At 52.4% G+C, this 13,415-nt stretch overlaps 1 protein-coding gene across 1 annotated transcript in view; it reads left to right on the plus strand.

Moving 5' to 3' along the window:
- Positions 1-13,415, plus strand: part of MLLT6 (MLLT6, PHD finger containing) — a gene marked incomplete at both ends in the record, with an annotated part of 43,094 nt that overhangs the window by 6,683 nt on the left and 22,996 nt on the right. Inside the window, 5 exons of the mRNA XM_084275674.1 lie at positions 2,263-2,317; positions 3,893-4,002; positions 4,454-4,557; positions 5,264-5,357; positions 6,528-6,635. Of these exons, the coding sequence (XP_084131800.1) occupies positions 2,263-2,317; positions 3,893-4,002; positions 4,454-4,557; positions 5,264-5,357; positions 6,528-6,635 (471 nt within the window). The remainder of the gene's footprint in view (positions 1-2,262; positions 2,318-3,892; positions 4,003-4,453; positions 4,558-5,263; positions 5,358-6,527; positions 6,636-13,415) is intronic.

The raw sequence follows: 13,415 nt of genomic DNA on the forward strand, positions 1-13,415 counted from the left end.
TAGAAGCCCCAGGAGGTCAGGAGCTCTAACCTTACCCATCACAACCTGGTTTAAATCAACCAAGCTCTGCTCTTTTCCCAGAGTTGAAATAAAAACCCCGGAGACTGCCTTGGCCTATGCAGGTTGAATAAAAGGAAGAGGTACCGCTAATCCCTGCTCATAAACCCCTCCTCAGATGCTCAGGTCCCTAAAGGATGCTGTGGACGCTATTGTGCTTACAGTAAGCAACCCAAAGCCCATCCACTTTGTAATCAAATTGTCTGGGAAGCCCGGTGAGCTGCAATGGCCAGAGGCACTCATGTGAGGGATCATGTGAAGGCTTTAGCTGTCATTTAGAGTCAGGGCTATTAAAAGTCTTGTGTGGGGCCGATGGAGCTGTTAACCCCTCTTGTTACAATCAGAGCTTTGCTAATCGCATGGTGGGAGAGCCGCTTTGATCTGAGGGGTGGAGGGGAGAGCGGAGGGGCCTTTTCAAGTGCAAATTTCTTATTACAGTGTCTCAGTTAACCCAGTTCTTCTTCTGTCTTGGCTCTGTCGGGCTTTCCATAGTAATTGTGAGAGCAGCTCGCCAGCCCTCTGGCAGCCCACACGTAACCAGGAGCAGGCAGAACACACCTCTTGTGGACACCCATCCCTGCCTTTGTCCCCTCACCCCTTATTTATACGCTATCACAGGGATTTCTTGATTGCCAAAGGTGCTGTTTGACTCCCAGTAAAGAATTCAAGGATCAGGAGGAGCCTCCTCACTGCCCATTCCATTGAAATCCTATTTATTGTGCCCATCTTTACCAGGAGGTAAAGTTTCAGCAGAGCTGTTGCTTGAGGAAAAAAACCCCCACCCACCTTTGTGGAATGTCCTGGGGGATTACTTGGTGGTGGGGGCATTTGCTCGTGGCCGGTTATCACTCGGTGTGTCAGGGGTTTTTGAGGCATGGAACACCTGCCCTGCTACGCCTGCCAGGGCTGAGCGATCACGGCGAAGCGCTGGAGAGAGCACACACTCAGAGCAGTCCACCCCATCATCTCACTTCGACCCCAGACACCTCATTTCAAAACTTGATTAAGCACTTTTTTCCACAGAAACCCTTTTTTTTTTAATTGTTTTGTTTTGTTTTGGCTTTTTAAAAGATCAGGCATTTCTGCTAGGGAAGGAGCAGGGTGGCATGTCACAGGTTTTCAGGCTTTGTTTTAAAGTCAAACAAAACAAAAAGGGTGTAGAAATGTTCCCTGAGTGGTGCTGATGTGTGACAACTCACCCTGAAACCACCTCGGCTCCCACTAACGCTTCAAAAAGGGTGTTATGGCCGGGAGAAAGCCCTCACAGAGCGATTGGCCTACATGGAGGCCGAAGGCAGCCGGGCAAGGCTGCAGTTACTGAGGGAGGGCATGGCCGTGCCATCCTCTGTGACCGTGGTGCTGTGTTTCCCTGACTTTCACTGTCCTGCTTGGCTGGACTCTCTCTGTCCCCTCGTCTCCCTCCTTGCCCCAACCATGAGGGAGAGACCCTTGGGTGGGTTTGGCTCTGGGTGGAGGACATGGCCTGTGTCCCCCCTCACGGCCTTCCCTGACAGCGGCCATTAGCGACTGGGTGTGGAGAAGAGCGCAGAGCCGCTTCCGTCCCTCACAGCCTGTCATGGCGCCGGGCCTGCAGCCTCCCACACAGCATGGAAGCGCTGAGGGAGCTTCCTCCACCCTCATGGGGTGACATGGACTCTCTGCTGCTGACGTTCCTCTCGTATCTTCCCCGTCCCACCTCAGCCCTGGGTTTGGGGGAGGAACAGTCCTTGGCCACCATCTCCCTCCCCTCAGGTCCCACCAGCAAAAATGTCACGACAGCCCCACCCGCCTGTCACGAGACTGGAAAAAATATCTCAAGAGAAAGAGAGAAGGAAGGAAAGATGCAAAGATAGATAATGGCTTTTTTTTTATTTGCCTTCTCTCTGAGTCATGGTTTTCAGTTTTACTCTCCAACCACAAAGGGTGAACCTGTAAAAAAAGCCCCGTGACAGTCAAGGTTTGCTGGTAGCCCCATCATTCTTGGGTTGAGGCTTTAAATACGTCCCTGTCAGGGTGATATCGAGCTGTGTCACCATATTTTTTAGCACCCAACGGGCTCTCAGCCTTCCTTCCACTTCCTCTCTTTGAAAGCAGCCCCGTCTTTCATAACCGTGTTGTAAACGAATCATCTCTCTTTATTTTTTTTTTCTGGCCCCACACCCCTGGGACTTCAGATTAAACTTGTTCTTTCTGCTTAATTTCAAGAGATGTGAACTGTGTCCCCACAAAGATGGAGCCCTGAAACGGACCGACAACGGAGGTGAGTAGCCCTGCGTGGAGCTGGGTGGGTGCTGCAGAGCCACCCGGCACTCAGCAGCTCTCCTGGGTGCAAAGGAATTCATTTCTGAGCCTAGGTCACCAGAAAGGGAAGGCTGGAGGCTCCATAGGGAGGAAAACATGCTTTTTTTCTTACAAAACTTTACTTTCTGAAGTCTTCTTGGCAAAAAGACCTGTCTGTGGGGGGGACCTGCCTGGCCTCTGGCTGGCAGAGAAGCACGGCCCCTGAAATGGGCAGGTTCTTGAGTTTAACCTCCCAGGAATCAGTGCACAGCCCGGCTTTGTTTACAGGAACTGGAAGTTGCTGAGTTCCTTGCTTGCTGCACGCTTGCCCAGTGGCAGCATGGACCTCGGGTTAACAGAGCCTCAGCCCTGAGTGCCCATCCGAGAGCAGGGACTGGGATGCAGCACAGATGTCTTTCTCTGTAGGACTTCTCTGCTCATCTTTGGTGCTTCTCAGCCTCTGGTGCTGTGAAGCACTGTGGAGCCTGATTTCAGTTGTCAGAGCCTGTAGCTATTGATGCTACTGGCTGTACATAGATCAAACTTGATTTTTTTCTGAAAAATAAGATTTTGAGAAATGCTTCTGTACGTACCTGCCTCTTACCTTAAAACACAAAGACTTAACATAGGCAAGGAGGTCTTTAGTCAGACAGATCCTTATGTTTAGGGAAGAAGCTTTAAGTCCAGATTCTGCTAGAGCTGGTGCCAGAAGCCTTAGTGCAGTGGCACATGTATTGTGTTGGGGGATTGTTCTGTAGCAGCATAGTATCTTCTTCCAGACATGTTATTGCATGGTTTGGTCAGGTCTGTGTAGACAGGCACAAGAAGTGTTACAACCATGTCCTTGTACAGAATTATACAGCCCAAATACTTATGGTGCTGTAGGGTTCTGTAACTGTGGCGTTTGGCTCTGCCTGCCCAGGGGAATCCATCCTAACTCGAGGTAAATCCTCCCAGTGCAGTAGCTGTACCGCTATGGATCAGCCCCCAAAGGCTCCTGACCTTCAAACTTTCTCAGTTCTGTCCTCACCAGATGGCATTTCAACTTACATGTCTGATTTGGGAATTGTCTCAGTGGATTTAGATTTTAATCTGACTTGGCTCGCTGAAAAAGAGCGTTCTTTAGCTGTTGATAACAGCCAAGAAAGGGAGCTTTGTTTCCAGTGACATGGGACTACACGTCAGACCTGTCCCATCGGCACCATTTACTGCTTGGATGCTTTTCCTGGGTTTGCTGAGGCCTTCAGCTCTGGGTCTGCAGTCCTGAGAGGGTGCTTTTAAAAGCAAAGAGCACCATCCTTTTCTTTTCCCAAAGAAATCTCTGCTTGCTTACTTATTCTGGAGGTGGTATCTGTCTATCTTTCCCCCACAAAGGATTTGATTCCAAACCAAGTTACAACAAGCAGTATTTAAAATCTAACATCTAACTTAAGTTGGCTGCCTTCCTACACCCTCTTCCCTCTCTCCCTCCCATGCCTGTCTGCACACCTGTCTGAGTGAGAGGCCTTTTCAGGTTACCCCATGTGAGTCTCTGCTCTCTTGTTTGCTTCCCCAGGCTGGGCTCATGTCGTCTGTGCTTTGTACATCCCAGAGGTGCAGTTTGCCAATGTGCTCACCATGGAGCCAATTGTCCTGCAGTATGTACCCCACGACCGTTTCAACAAGGTAAGGCCACCTCTTTCTCCTGCTTGCCCCACCTTGGCTTTCTGGGGTCATCTTATTCTCCCACGTTTCCTCATTCCCAGGTACTCAGATTCCTTTAAAAATAACTAATGAAGGAAAGTCCCATTCCTGTCGATAACTCTTTGGTCCCTCATTTCTCTCTTCCCCGACTCCCTGCATCTTGAGCAATCTCTGCCTTGGAGTTGCACATTTACTCCACGTTTTGATCTGACTGGGGTGTTATCTGGGCAGAAAAAGAAGATGTGTGAGTTTTGTGTATGTCACTGAGAAATAACCCAGAGCTGCTGTTGCAGGAGGGAGATAACTGGACACAGAGTTCTGGGTTCTCAAAGGCTTTGCCTCCTGATAACCAGTGAGTGCAGCAGACCTTGTGTTTACTTCTTGGATTGAGCAGTTTTCCTTGTTTTTTTTTTCTTTTTTGTTATTAAATCAGACCTGCTACATCTGTGAAGAGCAGGGGAGGGAGAGCAAAGCAGCCTCTGGAGCGTGCATGGCCTGCAACCGGCACGGCTGCCGGCAAGCCTTCCACGTCACCTGGTGAGTTCCCCTCAGTGTCACCCCAAGAACAGCCCCAGCTCTTGGTTTTGCTGCTATGGCTTTGAGGCCACACCGAATGGGTGGTGTGGGGAGTTGGGCTAATCACCCTGGGTCGGGTTTTGTGCGAGGGGTGTCTCATCCTCGTGCAGTTTGTGAGGGGAACTTCCCCAGGAAGGCTGAGGTTTTTCACCAGCCAGCCTTCCCTGCTGAAGAGGAAGGCTGGGGATTTCCCTAAGACTCTCTGGAATCCAAGAAGAGAAGAGATGAGTCACGACCCAGGAATGTTCCTTCTCTAGCAGAGCACATACAAGATGATCATCTAGATGATGTGATTTTAAGGGCTGATATCCTCATGTACCCTCACAGACTGAAAACAATATTGTCTATCAGCAGACCAGGGAGATTCCTGGCTTTACGTGGATTCCTTGCTTGTGATGTGTCTTCCACTGGAATTGTTTCTGGTGTCCCAGGCCTCCCTTGAGAAAAAAGTTGCAAGACAATCTGGTAGAAAAGTACTGATGATCTCTGAAGATCTTAGTTTGAATTGAGAACAGGCTGAACTCTGCCCCCCTGCTCCTTGCAGACCAGTTTGCCAAGCAGAACAGGGTATTTCAAGACCCTGTCTGGGTATCCTTTGCCCTTTGATGGGTGATGTGATCTGTTTGTACAGTTTGCTTTATCTTCCTCCTCATGGCATGTGTTTCAGTGCCCAGATGGCTGGCCTCTTATGTGAAGAGGAAGTCCTAGAAGTCGACAATGTCAAATACTGTGGCTACTGCAAGTACCACTTCAATAAAATGGTGAGTTTCTTTGTCCCTGCAGTGGGGTTTTGTTGTCACATATGAGGCATTGTCTTCATCCTAGACTGTATCTGTGCTCAGAGCAGTAAGAAATGCCATGAACACATAAGCAAGATCTGCAGCCTGCTTCCCTCTTCAGCCAGTTGCTTAGAGATGAAGGTTCCTTTAGATTTTGCATTTGTACAGCATCTGTAAACCCCTTTTCAAAACTGGGGGTGGAATTCTTCCCTTCTGTGTTGGCTTCCCTGACCCACTCTGTATGGGAGCAGCTATGATGCCTGATGATCCTGGGAGTTAGGGGTATAGCTCAGGATAGAGCTGGGCACCCTGGGCAGGAGAGTGTAAAAGAATAGCCAGAACTACTGCTTGAGGACAGAGACAAGCCAGGAGAGACACAGAGTAAGTTGCTGTTTGAAGATATTTGGGGCAAAGGACTTCCCCCTATTAATTACAGTAGGAGAGGAAAGAGAGGAACCCTTTTCCTGTTCTGCATAATTAGTAGACACCTGTTCCCCCCCCTCCAGCAAAAAGGGAACTCGATCCTCTCCCTGCAGCTCTGTGTCTCAGTGGCTCCTTTGTTGCTGGCCTTTCCCACTTTGCTTCCTGCTTATCAGTGCTGTGACTGCTGTCGTTACCCTTCTCCTCAAAGTCAAACTGGAGGACACCTTTCTGCCCTCCAGGTACCCTCAGTGTCTGACACGGGGTGTAGCTCTGGATCAGGTTTACTGATGCTGGGGTAGATAGCAGGACTTCTTCGAGCTCCTGGACTGGGAACAGGGCATCTTCCACACAGCCCACTCGAGACTGGAGGCTGGACACTGCTGTTCAGGGGCACTGGCTTCCCTGAGCAACGTTGCTGCTCTTGCCTATCCTGTTGCTTTCAGAATGGTCTCTTTGCAGCACATAGGCCAGAAAGAACCAAGGATTTGGGGAGTTAGACCAGCGTGCTGTTCATAAGCCCACTGGTATGGTGTCTGCTGTGGTCCCCGTGCCAGGAGCCAGGCTGGGTACACAAAGAGTTTGGTCCCACATGTGGTAGAGAAACCATTTGTTACAACTGTGTTCACTGTGACAGTGAAAGCTGGACTCTGTAACACTGTTTTCTCTCTTCCCTTTCTTTCTTTCTTTCTCCTGCTCTCCATCTCCTCTCCCCTTCCCCGCTGACCTCAGAAGACCTCACGTCACTCTGGAGGTAGCTCCTTCATTGCTGGAAGAAGGAGTCGATCCACATCCCCTGCTCAAGAGAAGCACGTGTCCCACCACGAAAGGCCAAAGAAGGTAAGAAAGATCTGTTTGTCCATCCCCAGAGGCAGAGTCGTGTGGGCTGGAGGTGAGAAGGGGAAGAAACGTGGGTGAAGAGCACCCATGGCTCCTCGGATGAGCCCTGACTCTGCAGAGAGTTTCACAGTGGAGCGACCTGAATAGTGGCTGTGGTTTTAAACAGACCTCTGGAAATGTGTGTGCAGATGGAGCAGCATGGGGGGCTGGCAGAATGTGCCTATGGAAGATGCAGTTGTTCATTTTCTGTCTCCTGGCACGTCCACTTTGAAGGTGACACTGTGCTGTGGTTTCCAGCTGCTGGGTTGAGCTGGGTGGAAGTAGTTTTGGCTGTGGGTTGAGCTGGGTAGAAGTAGTTTCAGCCATGGGTTGAGCTGGGTGGAAGTAGTTTCAGCCGTGGGTTTAAGTGCAGCTGGTCAAGAATATAAACCTGAGCTGGTTGTCCTCAGATCCCAGAGTGCAAGTTTTAAAGGACAAAAAGATACCGATGAGTAACAAGTAACCTGCACCATGGCCTGCAGGTTAATTGTAGGTAACAACAGCAATTAGTATAAGCTAGTTAAGTGTTTTGTTAGTCAGATTAGCCAGCCACAGGGTTTCCACCTGCTTCAAGTTTATAAAACAGTGACTTAGAACAGCACGTGCCAGCTCTGACTGGTACAGTGGTTACCTACCCCTGCTCGTTAGGATGTACTCATCAAAACTGCTGCAGTGTTACAGGACATGTTAACAACACACCAGGCTTCATAATTAACTAACTGACTCACGTGACAAATGCTCCTGTTTCAAGGAGAAGCAGCAGGGAATGGGTACAGTGGGATCCCAGCAGACTCCTGGGTTCTGCTGCACGCAGGATCCCGTGCGTGAGGGTCTGTACCAAAAGAAATGAGGAGGCTTCTGAGGTGTTTGTTCTTTTATAACAATAAACAGCCCTAAAAGGCAGGACACGTGGGGTTTTTTTGAGGGTTCAGGTTCTAAGGCAAGTGGCAGCAGAGTAAGGAATCTTCTCTATGCCCTGACAGATCTTTTGCAATATCAAGAATCCACAGCGTGGTCCTGCCCCCTCCTCTGCACCCATCCAGCCAAAGCAGCAGGGTAGGAGCTGATGCAGAAATAACTTAAGCAGGGATGCTGTCAGTATGGGCAGGTAGTTTTTAATACTTCATGGGCCATATTCTAGGGTTTGTTTGTGGAAATCCAGAATTATTCTCCCAGGCAACCTCTGGATATATTCCACTGTAGCCAAAAGCCAAAAGCTCCTTGTTGTATAAACAGAATTGGTGATGCCCCTGCAAATTGCAGCATGAATCTTTTAAGTCTTGCTGTGGGTATCTGGCTGTTTACTTCTCTTTCTGTTTGCTTTTCTCTTGTTGCAGTAGGCATCCTCACACCATGTAAACAATTTGGAATGGTAATGATAGTGACCCACATCCAGAAACAGCCCGGTGTCACTCCAGTGGGTTATGTGGCCTAAGGCTGATGGATCTCACAGACTCACAGATCTCAGCCCAGTCTCCAGGGGACAAGGGCATGCAGGCTTTCAAAAGCAGTACAGCCATCAGTTAATACTGACTGACACCCTCCCGGGCATGCTGAGCTGAGAGTCCATAAACTGTGTGGGCAGGAAAGCCATCTCCTTTATTTACAGAGGTTATCCCACAGTATCCAGCTTGAAACGCTTCCCACCACGTCCGTGAGGTGTTTTGGGAACCCTGCCTAAACCGTCCCTGATACATGGGCAAACAAGGCAAACCGAGCCCGCGGAGCAGAACCTCCCCCGGTGCCCACACCGAGTCGGGACGTTCCCTGGTGCTGCCCACGAAGCTAAAGAGTCCTGGGAATGTTTACTCCTCTTGTGTGTTCAGCTGCTGCGAGGAAAGGAGGAGGTTGGGAGGGAGGGAGAAAGAGCATCTGTGCCATGGCCCGGGAGCGAGCGCTTGGCACAAGGTGAAGGGCTGTGCTGGAACGTGCTATTTATATCCAACGCGAGGATGAGGGGGAGAGAGGGCAGCATGGGGAGGGGTGGCGTGTGGGGGGTGATTGACGGCGGCTTTGGAGAGCTCAGCTGTAATGATAACTGACAGACTGTGCGAGGCCGAAGCTGGGGACCGCGCGAGGGGTTCTGTGTGTGTGCACAGCGGCTGGCGGCAGGGGTGGGAGCGCCGTCACGTGCCTGGCAGGTAGGAGCAGGGTTGGGAAAGCAGGTCAGCGTCAGGGGGGAGTGAAAACGGGAGGAATATGGGTTTATTTCTAGGCTCCTCGGTGGCGCCTGACACTATTGTCAGCCCGTGGGTTCCTCGGAAACGTGCGGAGATTCCGTCTCACCACTCTCCCCTCCTGAGGGCTGGAGGGTTTGCGAGCAGCAGGTCTGACAGAGGCCCTTTTCCAGGCCCTGGATCGCTTGGCAGGGCCTCTCCTTCCACTTAGAGAGGGAGAGCCAGCACAGCAAAGGGGGGCTGAGCTGAGACAGGCAGGGTAAGGAAGGCACTCGGCGCTGTCAGGGGTAAATGACAGGTCCGGGAGCGGTGATGAAGTGCCAGGGAGGAAGGACGGGGCGTGAGGCAGTGTGGGAGCACAGACCTTATGAAGGGGTCCCTGAAGAGGGGGTTGAACCAGCAGTTCCCGCGTGGTTTTGGAGTACGTGACGCGCAGTGCATGATCTAATGACACGTGTTGCAGGGGAACTGGGCGTGCTGCTGCGCTGACCCCGAGCAGAACAGCTTTTCCTTGAGCCTGTCCAGCTGTGCAGCCGGCTGGTCCTGTCCTCACAGAGCTGGAGGCGTTGCACGGAGCTGCTCCCTCAGCAGCGCTGGTGTGAGTCCCCAGGCTGCAGGTGCTCGTAGCTCTGGGCTCCAGAAGGAGCTCGGTGCCTGACAGCTCCCTTCCCGTGCAGCGCCAGGGCTGTTTACTCAGCTTTTACGGAGGAAAACTCCGTGAGGGGTGCAGGATTTAACCCAGTAGCTTCAGCAAGACAGCAGAGAGGGGCTCAGGATTTGGACTCCTCAGCCCTGCTGTAAAATAGTTCAGTGTTTGTGAGGAGTCTTGTTCTCTGTGGAACAAGGGACAATTGTGATGTGGGACTGCAAGCCCGCATTGTCATTCCCGGCTCTTGCAGGCACAAATGATACCAGCCAGAGCATTTCTTTTTCCCATTTTCCCAAAAATGGGAAAGCTCCAAGCTTTGGGTTTTCCTCAGAACATACCAGACCTTAGCAAAGCCAGCCCACCAACCCTTAGCAAAGCCAGTCCCGTTTCTCTCTTTGGGGCTGGTATTGCAGTGTGTGTGCTCTGCCCCGTGGGAGCCTTTGCAGGGCTTGTTTTCTTTTTTTCCTTCTCTCTTTCAACAAACAATAGCTAAATACCAAGAAAGTGCTGGATGACGCACAGGGGCTGAATGAAGTACAGATGTTCTGTCACCTATATTGTCTGCTCAGAACGCGCAGAAAGGAATTACCATGCTCCGTGGAATGAAATTTGTCACAGCAGGAGCACGTGCACCACATTTTCAGGCATCTATCCCTTAGAGGGAGACACTCAGCCGTTGTCACTCTTAGGAAACACCTGGAAGCTGTAAGGGGACTTTCAGTGCGGGAGAGGAAGGGTCCCTGCCCGGTGACAGGGAGTGGGAGGGCTCGGAGCAGATCAGCCCACCTGGAGTTGTTCCTCAGCTCTGGGTATGCAGCCATTTCTCCATGATCATTACACACACCTTTAGCTCCCAAACCCCTTCCCTAGCCACGGCGGAGGGCATTTTATGGGGTATATGGACCATCCCTGTCCTGTCCCCTTTATCCCTGTAGCACCAGCTGGAGCAGCACACAAGTCCCCGGTCCCACGGTGCAGAGTGGATGCACGGCAGAGCCTGCTGCTGCCTGTCCCCCTGGACCCGATGCAAGTGGGGGAAAGGAGCCAAGGGTCCAGCCTGGCAGATTTAGCACACTGGTGAAGTTATACTGGGCTGAAACCTAAACCCAGTGGGTCTGTGAGGGGCTTTGTGCTTGTATTTTGGTGGGTGATGGGGGTCTGCCTCTGGGCAATTTTTTCATGTGGGATACAGTTGACTGCTTACAAGACCAGCACCAGTTTCCTGAGGAGGAGCACTGAATCTAAATCTCCTCTGATTTAGCTACAGAAGCCTTGCTTTATAACATCCCTGACCAGCTTTCCATGACCTCTCGTTATGTGGGTGTTTAACCGCCCCCAGCGAATCCTTCCATTAGCAGGGAGTGCAGCCACGCTTTGGGAGCCCGCAGAGCCCTGCGAGGGCTGGGCAGGTGGCCTCGTGTAAAAATGCTTGTGAACTGGGAGTGTGTCTCAAGGCAAACCCCTGAATTCCCCAGCGAGGGTGCAGGCAGGGCTTGGCTTAGCGTCCCTCTGCCCCTGCGGCCTTCCTCCTCGCTGCGGCTGCCATGGCTGCGGCCCAGAGCCAGGCCTGCTTCTCCCGGCGAGGGAGTTCAGGGAGCCTGGGAAAGAGGGAGGGAGCAGCAGAGGCCGCTTGGCTCTGCCCAGCTCTTCCCTCCCTCCTTCCCCTGCCCAATCTACTTTTAATGATCCAATTGCTGGTGTCCAGCAGATTAGAAGAGGGGGCTCAGGGAAGGGGAGACGGCGGTGGGGGGAGCGAGAGGAGCTGTGCACAACCCTTTTTGGCAGCGAGAGATCCTGTTTCGTTCCTCCAGCGCTGGGGAGCTGGAAGGGAGATTGTGTCGCTGGCACGCCCCCCCCTTCCCCCCCCTCCCCCCAAACCCCCCCTTTCCCAATGCAGCCGCGGTCCCCCCGCCCCAGGCCTGGCCTGCTCCGTGCCCACATGCCAAGCCCCAGCTGCTCAGTTCTGCATGGGGAGAGTTTGTTTTCCATGAAGCTTGTTGCTGAGGGCAGGGTCGCGGGCCCTGCGCACCGCAGCTCACCCAGCCAGCCTGCTGCAGGGAGCACCGAGCGGCTGCAAGGTAGGGCTTGGCTTTCGCTTCCAAGGATGGGATGGGATGGGGGAGTTGAAAGGTTTCCTCGTCGTGCTGGGCATCCTCTCACCCTCCTCCTCCTCCTCCTCCCTGGCTCCTGCTCCATGGCACAGCCAGGCAGGTCTCTGGGCAGGCTGAGCTGCCAGCAGTGGCTGTGTTGCCTGTGAAGCTCCCTGGAGAGGAGGGTTGATGGAGAAGGGTGCCTGTGTGCAAGGGAGATGAAGTGCCGGAAAGCCAGGTGGGGAGAGGGCACTGGAGAGGCCAGGAGAGCGCTGCTTCCCCCCTGCCCTCCCCATGCCCTCCCCTCCCTTTTCACTCTGCGGCTCGTGCAGGAAGCATTTGAAGCTTTCCGGTTCCTGGAGAGAAGCCACACGTTTAAATGCCTGTGGTGCGAGCTGGGGAGCGCTCCAGGTTGTCTGAGAGCCTGGCAATGGAGGCAAGATCTCCAGGAGGGACTGAGCATCCTGACTGTCCCAGGGCCGTGGTCTCAGTGGGCAGCCCAAGTACCAGTGCCTGGGCAAAATGGCCTTGGGGTCACGTGTGGCAGGTTGACTGTCCTGTCTGTGTAACACAGGGCACTGTGTTTCTCCTGTAATATCGAATAAGGTGTCAGATCCTATTGCCCTTCTGAGGACCCAGAAGTATTAGAGAGCACCCAGAGGGTGAGAAACGGGTGCTGCTGGGTGTGCAAAAGCACTGGGCACCCCAGCTCTGCTAAAAGTAGCACCCCAGCAAGCTCCTGGTGATCTGGAGGTGGGTCCTGTGGGTTTCTGCCCTGCCTGAGCAGGACTGACAAAGAGCCTGGAGAGGAGGTGGGATGGGAGCGGGGGAAGCTAGATGAGCACAAGGTGTGTTGGTGGGGTTGGGCTGGGACTGCGTGTGGGAACACCCAGCAGAAGGTCCCCAGCTCCTTGCTGGTGCTGGTTCCAGCACAGTCCTTTGAGCAGAGCACGAACGCCGGTCTCTGGGGCACAGATTTTCTGAGGGGCTGGAGTGCAGTTGCTCAGCACATGTAGTTGGGGCCGGATCTTCAAAAGAGCTTGATACCAAGCCCTTGGCTTTCTGAGGAACCTGAGCATTTATTCCAGCATCTAAATGGGAGCTGAGGCATTCCAGAAATCTGGTCCCCATTGTGCAGACTGCATATGTACATATGTACTCCCTCCTACATGTAAGCAGGGGACTGCTCAGTTAGCTGGTGGAGATTCTGCGCTGCTGACAGTGGAGGGAGGGGTTTTTTTCCAGGCAGGAGACAGCCAGGATTTTGAAGCTGGAGGATGTGAGTTTGGTGGTTGCCATCACAGTGAAATTGTGGGAGGTTTTATGATGGGCTGTGGTGGCAGTCAGGACATTTCTGCCTTCCCTCATGCATGTGCATATGTGTGTGTGTGTGTCTGCATGGAGGTTCTCTGTCATTAGCCAAAAGGCCTTGGCTCTGCCTTGGCTCATCTTGACGAGGATATGTGAAATTGGATTATCACAGCACTGTCTCACTGGTGTTTGCAGCAGTTTATCCTGCTCCCTCCTCTTCCAACATCAGGATTGAAATGAATTTGGGGTCTGAGAATGAGAGAATAAGCTTTGTGGCCTTCAGAAAGTTTGAGGAGGAGGGTTTGGACCGTTATTTGGTAAGATGTATTGTTAGTGGGGTGTCTGGCTCCTCTTTTCCATTCCTGGCTCCCGAGAGCAGCACAGGCAGCATCTGCAAGTAGGTGAGTGTGGGTCCAGGAGGGGTGGGCACCCCTGACTTCTCTTTCTGAATTTATGGGTCACTTGCTGTGAAATCTTCATGAGTTCTCTCATCTCACGTGCCCTGGTTTCCCCG

The sequence above is a fragment of the Gallinula chloropus genome (genome assembly GCF_964237585.1).
Source record: "Gallinula chloropus genome assembly, chromosome: 26".
Taxonomy (NCBI): Eukaryota; Metazoa; Chordata; class Aves; order Gruiformes; family Rallidae; genus Gallinula; species Gallinula chloropus.